General features: G+C 37.0%; 2 protein-coding genes and 1 pseudogene across 2 annotated transcripts; all 3 read right to left on the bottom strand.

Annotated features, from left to right (window-relative positions):
• Positions 1 to 633: 633 nt before the first annotated feature.
• LOC143564846 (uncharacterized) lies at positions 634 to 2363 on the bottom strand. Its single transcript, XM_077051993.1, has 3 exons — positions 1971 to 2363; positions 1797 to 1878; positions 634 to 842 (listed from the first exon to the last, which is right to left on the bottom strand). The coding sequence occupies exons 1-3, from the start codon at positions 2058 to 2060 to the stop codon at positions 664 to 666; spliced, it is 351 nt and encodes a 116-aa protein (XP_076908108.1). The 5' UTR covers positions 2061 to 2363; the 3' UTR covers positions 634 to 663.
• An 11106-nt stretch (positions 2364 to 13469) lies between these two features.
• LOC143564856 (ACD11 homolog protein-like) lies at positions 13470 to 14090 on the bottom strand. The gene is made up of 3 exons (XM_077051999.1): positions 13900 to 14090; positions 13662 to 13807; positions 13470 to 13576 (listed from the first exon to the last, which is right to left on the bottom strand). The coding sequence occupies exons 1-3, from the start codon at positions 14088 to 14090 to the stop codon at positions 13470 to 13472; spliced, it is 444 nt and encodes a 147-aa protein (XP_076908114.1).
• A 622-nt stretch (positions 14091 to 14712) lies between these two features.
• Positions 14713 to 17404, bottom strand: LOC143564845 (RNA polymerase II C-terminal domain phosphatase-like 4; annotated as a pseudogene).
• Between the last annotated feature and the right edge of the window lie 213 nt (positions 17405 to 17617).

The following is a 17617-nucleotide window of genomic DNA, read 5'->3' as shown; positions in this document are numbered from 1 at the left end:
TGATAATGAGTTGGAAGTATATATGTATTTCAACAAAAACACAAAGAGTACTATATCTTAGTACGCATGGGTGAACCTAAACAAGACACAGTTTTAAGTGTGTTCGACATGACACAAATTAGTATGAAATGTTGGATTATGGTTAACGAGTTCGACCTGTTGACCCGACAAAATTGAAGCCTTGGTTTCTATCATCACTAAGGGTATGCGTGATGGAAGGGAGAAACTCATAATAGGGTGAGTATGCTAGTAGGCATGATACATGTTTTTTGAATTAATATTTTAACAGATCAATTATCTCCACCTGATCCTACATAACCACATATTTACCTCATCATAGCACGCATTTTTCCAATGGGTAATGTGAAAGCCCCTTTTGCCAAACAAGCACTTACGTGCAGGAGATTTATCCCTTTTACATAGTCTAACTCACGTTGTAGAGATATATCCGTTGTTATAATTATAAATAAACTGATGATATATATACAAATCAATAAAACAATTACATTACATTACATGTATATTTCTCTAACTTGATCATTTGAACATTTACATAACACTAACAATTTCTTTTCCCGTTTATGCCTAGAAGAAAGCAAAACATCCTATGAAGAAATCAGCTTGAAGTATATCTAGAAGAAAGCAATCCACCCAATGAAGAAATCAGCTTGATGAAGAGCAAAATATATTTTTCATCAAAGAAAACTTGTTCGCTCGGTTTTTATAGATCGATACAGGTTGAAGTTCATTTTCCAACATCTTCCCACCTTTTAAATGTCTACGTGACAAGGTAATCGTTACCTTCTTTTCCATCAAGCTAATCTCCAAAGACTCTGCTTCACCTATGATTTGAAAAATATAAGTATATCTTGAGCATTCACACTATACATTCATCGTCTTATGGATTAATAATAGGTCAACTAAAAAATGGATCCAAACAATAGTAGTATGCAATAACGGGCTAAGAGCGCGTTGTGTATTTTCTTAACGGTTTATGAAAATAAGTTTTTTTTTAAATATAATCCAAATTTGAGTATGCATTGATCATTTATATAAGTTAAATCTAAATTTAGACAAAAGTACCATAATGGACATGATATGAAAGTGGAACATGTTTAGAAAATTGCATCAAATGGGACCAACACAAATCATTCTACAAGGCATCCGATGTTGAAAAACTTGTGATAGTAAATACATTTCCCATAGTTTATAAATAAAGTAACTTTATACTATCATAAAAATACTAATATTTTTTATTTTTATTTTTGTACTTTCTTATTTTAATATAATGTTTTATGACTTCGAGGTAATTTGTAGGCCCATTCTTAAATTATCATAAATTCACACCCCAACTGGATACCAAATTTACAACGGCTAGATGATATGATGGGTTGATGGAGACTAATAATAATCTAGTCACTTTTAGCCACCGGAAGTTATAACATGATCAAATTAGTCACCGGAAAATGTGTCATGATAACTTGACCAGTAAGGCTATGTGCAGTGGCAACGTCCAGTCAGCAAATAACAAATGGTGAGTTTCACCATTATATATATATATATCACAGACAAAAAATTATAATAATATTCATCAGATATATACAGGCGACAAAAACAACCCCCCCTAATTGCCCCATTTATCGTCTTGGGCGGTGTTCACCCAAAAAATCGCCCACTTTGTGGGCATTTGTCGCCCCACTACGGATATCCTAAGAAACTAGACAGGACGATACAAAATCGCAAACACCCCCAAATGCAAATAATATAAACACACGAAAACTAACCACACAACGTACCGTTTAATTTGGAGACTATGTTAGCAACTCTATCTTGACAACTTTTGCATTTAAAGTCAGCTAAAAGAACAACTTCTTGAACCTATTTTTACAAAGAAAACATAATATTAGATAATCTGACATACTAAAAACAAAGATGTATATGATGTCATGATGATGAAATGAGAAGGTTACAAGAGGAAATGTTAAGGATTCAATGGTGGCAAGTGTTGTTGGAACAATGGCTGAGTTATTGTCTTCTAACTCGACTTCCTCGTCAGACATGTTTTGTCTTGGAAGTATGACAACTTTGGTTACAATGAAAAGTGAAACCAGAGTTTGTGATGGTTTATGTAGTGGGTTTGTTGTACAAGGAAAGTTAACACATATACTTGAAAAGCTGAAAGATCGTCCCACCTACTACAGTCTACATGTTTTCTAGTTTGTATTTTATGTTATTTGTATTCTTATGTAGCATAATTAATTGGTAGAATACATTTTTGACTGGATCAAATTTTGGTATATTAGTAGCAAGTTCAACCATGTACACCTGAAAACTAATATACATGTAGCCGACTTCAAAAGTCGAATTTTTCCTTTTGTGTATTGGTCGATAATAAGCCAACCTTTAGAAATCATTATGAATGTTCCAACTTTTCAGCTATTTTTTTTCTTAATGAACTTCCGTTAAAAACCCTTAACGTCGTTAAGTTTTTTTTACAAGTTTCAAACCGATGTTTTAGGGTTTTTGATCGAAAGAAGGATACAAGTCGACTGATGTAAACTTCACCTTGAAATGGCGATCCAAACGACGAAATAGTGTTTTAATTTGGGTGTTTGAATTTCCAATTAACAAAAATCAAGTCATCCGAATCATCGTTTCGAGATAAGTTTAGCTCGGTCGACTCGTAGTCTTTGTCCGACTGAAACGCCAGTTTGAAACTTGAAAAAAAACTTATTGACGTTAAGTGTTTTTTTAACAGAGGTTCATTGAGAGAAAAAATAGTTGAAAGGTTAGACCGTTGATAGTGATTTTTAAAGATGAGATTTTATATAAAATATGAAATTATTTATTTTCAATTTACCTTTTTTTCATCATTGTACTAGGTGTGACGTACTGTTATAATTACATATACATTATTATCATGAAAAAAAATGTTAAATATATTATTTAAAAGGTGACAATTTTATTTTCTTTTATTTTTTTTACGTATAAACAGAAAAACTAGTTTGCAAACTCAAAGCACATAACCTTTTGATACAAATAAAGATGGCTTAAGAATACTCGATCAGACCAGTTATACGGTCGATTATGGATCAAATGAAAACAATGTTTAATGTAGTAACTTAAAATTTATGTTTGGTAAGAAAGTGAGACATGACAAAAATATAATAAAAACAAAGAGTAAAAGTGTTTAAATCATGAGTTAAACCGTTAAACAATGATAAACTAAACGTGTTTTAAAATTATTTTGAAGTGAATATTGTTATATATATATATTATATATAGTTTTTAGACATGGCCTGTGTTTTATGCTCCTTCGCTATCTCCCATAAAATGCCATCATTATAACCATTACCAAGTTATACCCTTTAATCACTACTATCACTAACATTTTAATGTCATTATTTGGATCGGATTCTACCACAAATCATGGTATACATATGAACTAATGAACATTGAGTCAAGTGTCACATTCTCAGCTTATCTAATTTAGAGACTGAAGAGGTAGGTCTCAGCAGAGCCCGGTTGGACCCGCAAGATTCACCTTGAAGAGGGACGTCTGCGCAAATACCAACTGGTTCCGCAGGACCCCCATGCTCAGAGAGATGAAGACCTTAAGCGCAGTACGCAAGCTGTTCCCGCAGGAAAAGCCTCCTAATGGTGAAGTACCCCGCCTGTTCCCGCAGCTGCGGATACAAGCCATCAGGGAAGGCTACCCGCACTAATAGCAAGGCTACACGCACAAGACACTAACTCTCAATAATTCAGTAATGTCACCTGAAGGAATGAGCAAGGCGGGAATACTCCTGCCCAAATGAGTCAGTCCGTACGCTTCTGGAGGATCTTTTGTACTATACCTGCCAAGGTATAGACAAAATAGACAAGATCTGACCAAAGCAGCCCATGAACAAATCACAGGGTGACAGCTCACTGACAACAGTATGACGAGCAGCACGCTCTAGTACTTAATGTCACTATCAGCCGCTGCCTACTCACCAACCCTCATCGTGGCACGTACATAGCCTGCAGTTGGTGGAAAAGGAATAGTACACAGCCGGCCATGTCACTATCAGCCGCTGCCTACCCACCAACCACCAGCATGGCACGTGCGTAGCCCACAGTTGGTAGAAAAGTAATATTATACAGCTGGCTGTACCTGCTTGGAAACCTACATTCGGCTATAAATACTCCAACATCTTAGAACGTATCATTATCTTATAATATACGATCTTATACCATCACATATCTTATCTGCTTTAGCTATTTCTCTTAATATACATTTATATTCAGAGCAATCTAGTCTGATTCTCACGCTGGAGGGTGGTCACAAGGAGGTACCCCCTTCTCAGTGACGAGCTCACGGTATCTGTTTTGCAGGTCATCAGAAGAATAACCATCTTTGCCGGACCTAACCCTCGTGGGAAACATCTACTTGACCCTAAGATTATCCGTAATCTGCCGGGGTCACTTAGTGTTTCTTCATTGGCGCCATCCGTGCATAAAAGCTAGAACTAATTCAGTTTTTTCAAAACCTCTGGAAAGATGGTTAAGGTTACTCCGGTGCCAAGGCCAACGAGTGACCAAGAAACTCCGGTAACCACAACCCCAGCTACTGGGGGGAACACCGGCGAATACACAATATTTACGAACACTACCCCGGTTACCCAACCCGGGGCAAGTGCAGTAAATAATCCTCCCCTGGGATTCACCGATACCCAGTTGGAGAGACAACAAACGAGGCTCCCCCGCCAAACACTTGATCAAGTTAAAGCGTGGGCGGAAGCACGTCAGAAGGAATTCCAAGCTGAGTTGGATGAACGCTTACGTTCACTCCAACAGGCTGACGAAATCGGAAGCACTCGACAATTGCTCAACATGAGTAATGAGTGCGAGTATGATAAAGATTGGGAAGAATCTGACAGTGACGCAAACCCGCGCCATAGGGCGAAAGGGAAGCGTAAACAAGCAGATTTCCACAGAAGAAATTTTGGAGAAACCTTTAAACCAAAAAACGCGGGTGGAAACCCACGTGACTTCTCTAAAACCTTCAGACCAACTGTTGCAAATGCGGGAACGTTCAAATTTGCAAGGGACATTGCGGAAGCAATTGCCCCGAAAAGTGCCAAACAAATGTCCAACATAGGCACATATGATGGTATATCTGACCCAGACGATCATTTGAACAGATTCATAGCGGGGGAAACCGTCAGCAATTAGACGGAACCCACGTGGTGTTACATGTTCCAAATGACGCTTGTTGGGGCAGCCAGAGCGTGGTTCGACCGTCTACCGGTCCATCACATCTACGATTGGGCAGACTTCCAGCAGAAGTTCAGCCAACACTTCAGTCAACAAAGAAAGTATACTGAAGAGCAATGGACGATCCTCAACTGCATCCGAGAGGAAGATGAGTCTTTACTAAACTTCATCACGCGCTTCAATTCAAAAAAGCTAAGTCTGGGCACTATTAGCGAAGATCTTGTTCGCGCTACTTTCATACAGGGCGCGGAAGACCCAGAGCTCATCCGCACCTTAACGGGTAAAGATGGCATGCCATCCACGTGGGATGCCATCATGACAGCAGCTAAACGCTTCGCGGAAACGGAAAAGCAACTAGGTAGAGATCTTCCCCAAAGCACAAACCTCTACACTCAAAAAACAAGAGAAAACAACGTCCTTACCGCCCGACAAAACAAAAAGAGGAAGCTTGGTATTTGGCAGTCAAGGGTAAACTTTGACACCTCATCCGGCTCGCACCCTCGGTTAGGCGGAAGGGATAACATGCAGTCGTCGAACCGGAACTCCAGATGGACGCCACTCACCAAAAGCGTCACCGAAATATTTGCCACCGAGAGGCTCCCATGGCCAAAGGCTCCAATAATCCGACAGCGTCACAACGCTGATCAGAGCAAATCCTGTGACTTCCACAGGACAAAAGGCCATACCACGGAGAAATGCGTATCCTTGAAGGACGTCGTCGAAGCATTCGTCAGAAATGGGAAACTCACTCACCTCGTGGCATAATGGACGCTAAGCAGGCTAATGCATGTAGAACCCCAGTTGGGGAAAACACGGATGAAACTGCAGCTTCAATGTTGGAGACTACATACTGCGTAAACAACGAGATTCCGAACCAGGTGCATATCGGCTCGAAAGGCTCGATGACACCCCCATCCCAAGAACATGGAAGGGAGCTCAATTACACAGGCTGCATGTAGATCAATTCCAAACTTGTAAAGAAAAGGCCTAGAGCCACTTCTAATGGAAATGATTCTCCTTATCACATTGACGCTGATGGTCTTACATTTATACTTACGATCTGACCACACTGATATGCCGGTATTCACCGCATAAATAAGTGGGGAAGTAAGACGTTGCGTGTGGAAGGCGGCAAAACCCGCATAAACACAAAACGGCAAAAATTTCTAAGGAAAAGATGAGGAAAACCTTCACGCATGTCAGTTACAGGTGAAGTTTGGTCATCCCACTAAATGAAAGTGACGGTCCTACCCGCACAATCATGATAGAGGAAACTGAACGTCAACCTATTGACAACCGCGCGTCGAAAGGTTAACTTATTCAAAACACTGATATGCCGGTATTCACCGCATAAATAAGTGGGGAAGTAAGTCGTTGCGTGTGGACGGCGGCAAAACCCGCATAAACACAAGAAACGACAAAAATTTCTAAGGAAAACATGAGGAAAACCTTCACGCAGGTCAGTTACAGGTGAAGTTTGGTCATCCCACTAAATGAAAGTGACGGTCCTACCCGCACAATCATGACAGAGGAAACTGAACGTCAACCTATTGACAACCGCGCGTCGAAAGGTTAACTTATTCAAAACACTGATATGCCGGTATTCACCGCATAAATAAGTGGGGAAGTAAGTCGTTGCGTGTGAACGGCGGCAAAACCCGCTTAAACACAAGAAACGGCAAAAATTTCTAAGGAAAACATGAGGAAAACCTTCAGGCAGGTCAGTTACAGGTGAAGTTTGGTCATCCCACTAAATGAAAGTGACGGTCCTACCCGCACAATCATGATAGAGGAAACTGAACGTCAACCTATTGACAACCGCGCGTCGAAAGGTTAACTTATTCAAAACACTGATATGCCGGTATTCATCGCATAAATAAGTGGGGAAGTAAGTCGTTGCGTGTGGACGGCGGCAAAACCAGCATAAACACAAGAAACGGCAAAAATTTATAAGGAAAACATGAGGAAAACCTTCACGCAGGTCAGTTATAGGTGAAGTTTGGTCATCCCACTAAATGAAAGTGACGGTCCTACCCGCACAATCATGATAGAGGAAACTGAACATTAACCTATTGACAACCGCGCGTCGCAAGGTTAACTGATTCAAAACACTTGGAAAATTGCTAAGTTAAACTAAAGTATGCATTAGCGAATCATATATTGTTTATGAGGCAAAACAAGTGCCAAATTAAACTATAATATGCATGAGCAAGTCATATAACGTTTATAAAGCAAATCAAAAAGATTCAAAAAGATTCAAAGATTCAAAAATAAGAGGGAATATACCCACTTACCTTGGTAACCAAGAAACCGTAAGACAAGTGCGGGTACAGTGTCAAGGCGAAACCCTTCACATACTTAGCACCTGCAGGGAATTGAAGCCAAGAATACCTTGGTAACCAAGAAACCGTAAGACAAGTGCGGGTACAGTGTCAAGGCGAAACCCTTCACATTCTTAGCACCTGCAGGGAATTGAAGCCAAGAATACCTTGGTAACCAAGAAACCGTAAGACAAGTGCGGGTACAGTGTCAAGACGAAACCCTTCACATACTTAGCACCTGCAGGGAATTGAAGCCAAGAATACCTTGGAAGTCAAGTAACTATAAGACGAGTGCGGGTACAGTGTCAAGGCGAAACCCTTCACATACTTAGCACTTGCAGGGAATTAAAACCAAGAAGGATCTTCTGGGCCTTGCTTGTGGAAAGGGAAATAACATCCCCGCATAGCGGGAACGTTGAGAACTAGATTGTTTGAAGCTCCAAGATGGAATTGGTTGTTTAACATAATTGATCACTATGTCTAAAACTACCAAAACCTCGTGGAGAATCTACACAAGTGAAACTCAACGCTTCTGACTTGCGAGGAGGTTACACACCTACCCGCATCATACCCAAAGATCAAGCAGAAAAGTCAGCAATTTCTGCACGTGACATTAGGAAAACCGCGGGAAGAATCCCCACGGAAAACCTTAAAACTAAAAACCCTTTTCAAAACCCTTTGCTTAAGTCCAAAAGTTCACCTCACTTATTAACAATTCATGAGAAGAACATTGGACTTGGGGGACTTGAAGAGGTAGGTCCCAGCAGAGCCCAGTTGGACCCGCAAGACTCACCTTGAAGAGGGACGTCTGCGCAAAGACCAACTGGTTCCGCATGACCCACCATGCTCAGAGAGATGAAGACCTTACGCGCAGTACGCAAGCTGTTCCCGCAGGAAAAGCCTCCCAATGGTGAAGTACCCCGCCTGTTCCCGCAGCTGCGGATACAAGCCATCAGGGAAGGCTACCCGCACTAATAGCAAGGCTACACGCACAAGGCACTAACTCTCAATAATTCAGTAATGTCACCTGAAGGAATGAGCAAGGCGGGAATACTCCCGCCCAAATGAGCCAGTCCGTACGCTTCTGGAGGATCTTTTGTACTATACCTGCCAATGTATGGACAAAATAGACAAGATCTGACCAAAGCAGCCCATGAACAAATCACAGGGTGACAGCGCACTGACAACAGTATGACGAGCAGCACGCTCTAGTACTTAATGTCACTATCAGCCGCTGCCTACTCACCAACCCTCATCGTGGCACGTACATAGCCTGCAGTTGGTGGAAAAGGAATAGTACACAGCCGGCCATGTCACTATCAGCCGCTGCCTACCCATCAACCACCAGCATGGCACGTGCGTAGCCCACAGTTGGTAGAAAATGAATATTATACAGCTGGCTGTACCTGCTTGGAAACCTACCTTCGGCTATAAATACTCCAACATCTTGGAACGGTATCATTATCTTATCATATACGATCTTATACCATCACATATCTTATCTGCTCTAGCTATTTCTCTTAATATACATTTATATTCAGAGCAATCTAGTCTGATTCTCACGCCGGAGGGTGGTCACAAGGAGGTACCCCCCCTTCTCAGTGACGAGCTCACGGTGTCTGTTTTGCAGGTCATCAGAAGAATAACCATCTTTGCCGGACCTAACCCTCGTGAGAAACATCTACTTGACCCTAAGATTATCCGTAATCTGCCGGGGTCACTTAGTGTTTCTTCAGAGACCTAGCTTTCATAAATCATAATCATATTCTCTTCACTTAGTCATATTGGTCCTTTTCCTCACATTCAAACATACCATATCAATGCTAAATATGTGCTCATTGTATCTATTTATTAGTGAGTCACAATGTGGTCATGCTATTTAGTTGACGTGTAACTTGTTTAGCGCTTTACACTCAAATTGTTTAAAAAAAACAACTTTTATTGGAGCAGTAGCATGTGTATACCGTTTATCTAACTGTTTGTATAACGTAGATACAATAAATCTTGATAGTATTACCATAACAAGGATGGTCGTCGTCGTGATATGGGCAATGCCAACTAGGTTTAGCGTGTCAGGTCTACTCTCTAATATATATACTCAAAATAAATTTATGACATTCTAACGAGTTGTCTACATGTTACAACTTTGTTGATAAAAACTTAAGAAACTACTAGAGCCAATTAAATTTAACGAGCATTAGTAAACCAGACAGTTGTAGTTAACAATGTTCAACCTCAATTTGAAAATAATTTTAAATAAATACGATAACTAATGATTACCCGAAATTTCACAATTTTAGTGTACGTAGATTCGTGAAACCAAGTAATTCCAAAACGTGTGGTTTAGGGACCCAAAAATATGTTTTGTCTAAATTATTTAGTACACAACAAAATAGTCATCACACTGAATGATTGTGGCTAGTTACTTGTAAGTTGGTTAATTAAGTAAGATGATATTTGAAATTAATGACTCAATAAATTATTTTTCTATAGTTTTGTCAATCAACCGGTGGTCCCATTACAGGCGTACAAGGAAGAACTATCGGCAATATCCAAATCCAATGGAAATTAAGAAAACTGTAATAATAGTTCCCTTGAACAAATAATATTAATATTAATATTAATATATTGTGTATGATTTCAGTACATTAACTTTTCATAAGATCAGGGGTAGCCCAAGGGGAGCGTGAGACCCAACGTAATGAGGGCTTTGTGGTGTTAGAAAAAGCCGCAAACGCCATAGAACACTGTCCCCCGAACGTTTTTGGTGGATATTTTGGTTGGGCGTTTTGTATAAAACGCTGGTGAGGAAGAAAGTTTGGTGATAGAAGTAATGATTGAAGGCGGTTTTTTTACCACTACACAACTTTTTACAAAAAAAAATATCATTATTGACTGAGTCGTCACGTGTCGGAAAACACCCAGAGATGAGGCTTTACCACTACATATGGTCAAACAAAGTAATGATTTCATGGCCTTCTAAAAAGTAACAAATTATGCGTATGTAGTTTTGGTTTTAATTTTAAGATTGTTTAACGAAAGGGTTTGTTGTTTATAATTATAGCATATGTCTCATCGTACCATCAATATTGTCCATTTTGTTCCCTAATGGATTGCCCATCCAAGAACTCACACATTTGTTTTTTGTTGCCTCGGTGAAGACTTCCAGGAGGTCATCCATCCTGGTGCTACTCAAAGATTACCTGAGTATGCTTAACTATGGAGATTTCATCTGCTCCACAGTCAACTAAACCCAAAACACATTGGTGATTTAAGAGGTTGTATATCTTTTACGAACCAAGAATCTAAATAGTCCACGGTTGATTTGGATTTTCCTAGGGTGTTACAATGTGTAATATCTTTCTCTGTATCATTACATTAACTATACATACATAGATGACATGAGAGTCACATGATCAAAAACAAATTTTCTTATAAAAAATCTTAATGCCATACCAGATTTAGGACCTAACAGAGATTGAGACGACCTTGCATAACATTATGCACTCATATTAGATGAGTGGTAGGCACAAATGGCGGTTGGATTATTATTTTTTTGAATGACCAAGTGTAACTGGTTGTCGGGACTTCGAAAAATCCCCTTTACAGTGATGCAACTCATATTTTTTAAGTGTGCACATGAGTCAGGAATCGGACTTAAGACATCCTGAACATAAACTCCAAATGAGTGGGTAAATCTTCCCACCTCCGACTAGCTGGAGGTTGGATTTAGTTGACTTTAAACTTTGAACCTAAACCACTTAGTTTTTTTTTAACATTAATGGATGGGTTAAGATATTAATATTCAATTACATTGATGTGGTTAGTATTGTTTTAATACCTGACATCTTAATTTTATTAAACATTGATCAATTTCACTATGTTTAGCCTTTGAAATTGGTCTCTTATCAATAAATTAATTGACTATTTTGTTTAATCGTTTGCCAAACGTCAATCTAAGCATGCTACACACGTGTTACCATAGTTTCAAGCACAATATATATTTAATTTCTTTAACAGCAATATAAACTTAATTAAAGGTGATAATTTTAATGAGAGAGTATTATAGTAAAAATCTTTGCATGAGCATGACTATGTATATACTACTATTATTATTAAAAACTTTGGTGTCGCAAGTGTCCTATGAGCCACTAGACAGTACTATATTGGTTTGTGACTTTTTTTAGTTTGATTAACATAACGAACGTAAAAGAAACCGATCAAACGTCATTTTTTTGTTTTAGTTTAGGGAGCATAACAAACCTCACGGAAACTAACCAAATTCACACAGGCTCGCCGTCTGAATGCCGGTGATCGCCAACTTTTGGGTTTTACCAAAGTGCAAGTTTACCAACTGAACTCCTCTCCCCCCCCCCCAAAAAAAAAAATTGGTCCACCTCAATTTTTATATATTTTTTTGTTTTTTAACTCCGGTACTGTAACACACGTAATCAAACCTGACCAAATTCTTGTCGAGTTACAACCTCAATGCCTGAGACCGACAACACTTGTGAATCGTTTGGGGTTTTCCGACCAAATAAATATCGTTTTAAATATTGTGTTCTTTATACTTTAATTTGAGAAAATAATTTTTTGGATTTTAACGCTCAAATTTTGTTAACTGCCACGACGCATTGCGCTGGGTAAAAACTAGTATATATATAAAAAGAAAACGCTTACATAGAGTGCAAGGCAGACAAGATGCACATTTGGGAGTAGGTTTTGATTTTTGAATGTATGAATTGGTCGGATTAAAAACTAACAAAATACATAAATCTTAGGTAAAAATAAGAATATATATATATATATAAAATGAAGAATACAATATAAATATTGAATAACTGCTGTTCAAAATTAATATTAATAAATGAATAACTATCAAGGAATAAAAATATATCCACAACCAGTCGAAATCATATGTTAACAAGTAGTCATTTGTTTTACGAGAAACAAATTGGGGTACGCAAACTTGTGGACATTTTGTCATAAAACATTATCTTTTTTTAAGTAAAAGTCGTAATTATAAAATCTATAAGGTCTTTTTATATTTTTCTTAATAAATATCAAAAAAGTTTCCAATCCGACGCAGCTAGGCTTGTTAACGGTTAAGTAACCGGAGCAAATGCGAACTTGTAATCAGTTTTTATTTTATTTTTTTGAACGACCAACAAAATAAAATTAAGAAAAAAGGGAACTAGCAAGAAGCTAGAACACTCACATCAAAATACAGCCAACGGCTCACACGAGCAAAAGTGTCAAATTTCTTGTTTCCACTCGTATATTTTAATTTTTAATTTGCATTTTAACAAGTACAAGTAAACACGTTTTAACGTTATTTTTTCTAACACATAGAAAAGTGTCGCATTTCTTGTTTCCACTCCTATATTTTTATTTATCTTTTAATAATTACAAATAAACCCGTTTTGACTTTATTTACTTCTAATCATAGTGGATACGTTAGGATGGAGGGAGTGGAAGTGGCATCGGCAATTAGGCATCCAACATATACCAGAGGTAGATGTAATAGGTATCAAAACCGTGGTTTTTAACCGTACTTGCAGCTAACTAAAATAGAACCAATTTTAAGTAGAGAACTAGCATAATCACAAAAAGACTTATACATAAAAAAGACTTATACATAGTTCTAACCATATTGTAGTTAGATATAGAAAAAAGGACAATTATGCAATTCCATAACCATCTTATGTGTTTAACGCGTCCTATATGTAACAATAAAAATGAACAATGACTAATCATTAATCATAAAGAAGAAAAAGGATCCTTGCCATAAAAGGCACCAAAGTTGGAGATTATTAAAAGTTTACACAAAAATGATTCAAGTTAAAGTACATATATAATCTAACCCAACCATAGTTGGATCATACAAAATCACCAATCCAGTTTAATACCTCTAGTAATATAAAGATTATCAATTAATTTTATAACATCAATTGATGCTTTTATGTACTTCCTCATTTCTTTATCTGCTGATTTATCTGTTTAACAAAATAATCAAATATATATATCAACTAGGTAACAAAACATGTAACATCAATTAGATAACTAAACTCGCGCGCGTACCAGTTTCGTTTAAGTTCACCAAAAGTTGTTCCCTTGAAGGAAGAGTACACATTCCAGCAGAAGCCGCAGTCCTAACTGCCCATGTGTGATACGGTGCACAAACTTGTTGATACGTTGTTGTAGCCGCGGTTTTAAGCGACATGTTCCTGAAATAATATAAATATACCGTAATATAATAATAAAAATACCATATATATATAAATTATATGATTAATCATGTAATAAAAATACGACTTACTCAGGCGATAAAAAATTCTGAAATAATTCTTTTATCAGGTCTAGTCCTTGCCTCACTCTACGAAGATTACGAGTAGGACTTCCGGGTGATTTTACCGTGCTATTCTTTAAGTCAAAGTCAACGACGCTACTTAACGTGTCGAATTTGTTTGATGCCTCTAGAAGATCTTTCAACTGAAAACCATTGACCATCATGTTATAACAAGTTGGCCCTCAATGGTCATCCGTTAAAAAATGACTTAACGACGTTATATATATATTTTTTCGAATTCAAACTAAAATTTTAGGGCTTTTGATCGGAAGGATGACACAAGTCGAGTAATGTAAAACCTAGTTCGAAACGCTATATATGAAAGTTTTGCATTTTAAGTTGGTCTCTTAGTTGAGTTTAAGATTTAAGTTTCGAGTAAGAGAGAGTTCAGTGAGTAAATTTTAACCACATATTAACGTAAATGGTTATGCCAGCTACCCACAAACCCGAAGGTCGTTATTTAACATGTACCTGACGGGTATAAACCATGTATGACAGTGGTTTTATAATAGATTTGGGATTGAGATTTATAATATCCATCGTATGCCCGACTCATTTTCATCCCTACTTGTAATCTTAATTGCAGATTTTAAATACCATGTTATAAGAAGTAATATATTTTCTAACTTGATAAAATATAATACATATGTATATATATATACTTCAACCACACCACAAATCCAATGCATAATCCAAGTTAACTAATTACCTATGTCAAAAACCATAACTTCTTCAAAGAGTATATCAGGAATAAAAAAAATCACTTGTTAATGATTAATATTAATCTTCTACACAGGAAACAAGTCCTCAGGTTGCTTCTGCCACAAATAATTAGCAGCTTCTAACCATCTTGGTTCAACCAAAAACTTCTTATGTTTAACAGCCCAACGAGATTTCTCGGTTCCAACATCAGTTGAAACGACATGAGTCACCGACGAGTCAACTTCTTTTGCGCACGTAGCACCCATTCGCTCCGTCATTTTCCACAAACGATGGCTTTCTGCCTTAAAACTTGTAGGAAAAACACGAGTAAACACGACTTTACACCCCTTTAATATTTCACCACGAACCGTCATTAGCAGCTGCAATAAGTAAAGTAATTATCTTATGGGTAAAGTTAAAATACAAAGGGAGACAAAAAGGAGAAGTGTGAGAAGGTCTTGTGACCACACAAAAAACCCCTTAAAAATAAGTTCAAACAAATAAAAAAAATCATAACTCAAAATATAAATAAAAAACGAAAAAAATTTAAAAACAAAAATGTTTCCGCCATCATTCCCATTCAAAAAATAAATAAAAAAATAGACGAAAAAATAAATAAATAAATGACGAAAAGACGCAATGTCGAGATCAAAGACACAATGACGAAAATGAACAAAAGACACAATTATAACTAAAAAAAGACACAATATATCGCAAATTATAACACAATACCGAACAAAATATAGCACAATGTTGAGTAAACTAACACAATATAAAGAAAAAATGACACAATGTCAAGGGAAAAAGACACAATCAATGACGAAAACAAACCCAAAACACAATGATAAACAAAAAGACGAAACGATTTTTTTCACTTACCATTGTGTTTTTTTTTTTTTTTTTGATAACGAGAAAGACGGTGGAAACATTTTTGTGTTTTTACTTTTTTCGTTTTTTATTAATTTTTGAGTTATGATTTTTTTATTATTTTTTTTCAATTTTTTTAGGGGTTTTTTTGTGTGGCTATAAATCCTTCTCATTCTTCTCATTTTTGTTCCCCTTTATAGAATAACTTGGCCCTTAACTTATTATTACAATTTCAAACAACAAAATAAGTTCAAACATTGTCTCACCTGCCTTACATCTTGGCCTGCAAAATTCTCACCGAGTTCCTATAATGCAAGTAAAGTTAAAAAAAAAACGAGTTTTTAATGTACTTAAAGATTTTAAATTTTATAAAATTATTGCTAGAACAAACCGGATCAAAGAACAAACTGTGGATTCTTTGAGCACTCGTAGAATGGTTGCAAGCGCACCGTCATTTTCACTTTCATCAGATTTCAACTCGGAAAGTGATTTACCTTTGAACCGAAACTGTTTACAACTCGAGGCGAAAAAATGATATCTTTCCATTAATATAAGATCTCCTTGTCTTGCACCCATACCTAACATTTGTTACTGAATTGTTAAGTAAAAAAAAGGCGTATTGGTTTTTATTAATCGCAACTATTATCTTTTGGTCGTTGCTGGTCCCAACTAACGAGTTGGTTGTTGATGGTCCCATATTTCAACGTATTTGTTCCCAACGGTCTGTTTTCCAAAAAAATGTGAATTTTGTTCCCAACGGCCCATTTTCCAAAAATATGTGAATTTTGTTCCCAACGGCCCGTTTTCCAAAAAATGTGAATTTTGTTCCCAACGGCCCGCTTTCCAAAAAAAATTGAATTTTGTTCCCAACGGTCCGTTTTCCAAAAAAATGTGAATTTTGTTAGCTGCGAACCGTTGGAACAAATATGATAAAAGATGGGATCGTTATCAGGCAATTCGTTAGCTGGAACCAACAACGACTAAAAGATGATAGTTGGGATTAATAAAAAAACCAATACACCAAAAAAATGATATTTTGTAACACGAAAAAGAAAAGCTTACTTCTTCTGTATCATCAAGAATCAAAACAACACTTTCTTTTCCAAGAACAACATCAAGGCCTTTTTGACGCTTTTGCGTACAATCACCTTGTGCGATTACTCTAGATTCAAAGTAAATCTTTTGTGGGTCCAAAAGCTTTTCCATTTCCAGGGCGTAAGCGCGTTCTCCCATCGTGTAAATGTACATTTCAAAGAGTTTACCTCGCTTCTTTTAAGAACGTGTGAACAAAAGGTCTTAGTTTAGTCATCATGCGCATCGAGTTCAGTTTAAATAAATTGCCTCTTAACATATCTATAAAAAAAACAAAAAAAAACAGTGAGAATATATCTTAACAATACGGAAATAAACCCGAGTGAATACTAATACTAATACTACCTTGCATAGGATCACTTTCGTTCATTAAATAACCTTCTTCTTGAGTCATATCCATAAACCGAGTTGAATTAAGTAGCGTGTGATCTAAATCAAGAACCAGGAAAAGCTTTTTATGGCTAAATAAACGCTTTAGATCTTCGTCACGCAACCGATTAATTTCATCTTTAGAAAGCCTTAAATCCTGAAATATATAAATAATAATATGAGACTCTTAAGATTATACAAGGTGCAGAAATATGTAACAAAAGGTGTAACTTTTAACCTTGTGTATATATCTCAAAGGAACACCGGATTCGTCATCGATTCTTTTTGCACATTTCGTGCACATTCCTCCAAAAGTACCCGGTTGTGTGCATATATGTTCTTTAGCATGTACTAATGTTTTTACTGTTTTGTGTCGAAATCTTGAATCATTGTCTTCTGTGTCACTTACTAACACCTCTAGTTTCTGCTTCTTTGTCCTATACATTATACAATACCAATATCATTACAATAAGTAACATGGTTATAAACATTTTCAAAACAATTATCAAATGCTAAGCAGTTAACGCGGAAATATATTGGATATCGGTCAAGGACCGATATTTGGGATATATCGGTTATCGCGGTGGAATATCGGTAATTTTAATATCATGTAAAATTCATATATATAGCAATTTAACACTAATAATACAGTATACTC

The sequence above is a fragment of the Bidens hawaiensis genome, unplaced genomic scaffold (genome assembly GCF_021521415.1).
Source record: "Bidens hawaiensis isolate Kalapana, Puna unplaced genomic scaffold, B.hawaiensis_p1.1 tig00022167_1, whole genome shotgun sequence".
In the NCBI taxonomy this organism is placed as follows: domain Eukaryota; kingdom Viridiplantae; phylum Streptophyta; class Magnoliopsida; order Asterales; family Asteraceae; genus Bidens; species Bidens hawaiensis.
The sequence above is the reverse complement of the archived record's forward strand: the minus strand, read 5'-3'. Positions and strand labels throughout refer to the sequence as shown.

What these genes read in the sequence shown, in the direction of transcription:
- LOC143564846 (XM_077051993.1), bottom strand. Translation starts at nt 2,060, where the DNA reads ATGTCTGACGAGGAAGTCGAGTTAGAAGACAATAACTCAGCCATTGTT. An exon ending in AATCCTTAACATTTCCTCTT is followed by an intron (nt 1,879 to 1,970) that starts GTAACCTTCTCA and finishes TTGTAAAAATAG; the next exon opens with GTTCAAGAAGTTGTTCTTTT. An exon ending in CATAGTCTCCAAATTAAACG is followed by an intron (nt 843 to 1,796) that starts GTACGTTGTGTG and finishes TTCAAATCATAG; the next exon opens with GTGAAGCAGAGTCTTTGGAG.
- LOC143564856 (XM_077051999.1), bottom strand. Translation starts at nt 14,090, where the DNA reads ATGGTCAATGGTTTTCAGTTGAAAGATCTTCTAGAGGCATCAAACAAA. An exon ending in CAGAATTTTTTATCGCCTGA is followed by an intron (nt 13,808 to 13,899) that starts GTAAGTCGTATT and finishes ATATTATTTCAG; the next exon opens with GAACATGTCGCTTAAAACCG. An exon ending in GGTGAACTTAAACGAAACTG is followed by an intron (nt 13,577 to 13,661) that starts GTACGCGCGCGA and finishes TTTGTTAAACAG; the next exon opens with ATAAATCAGCAGATAAAGAA.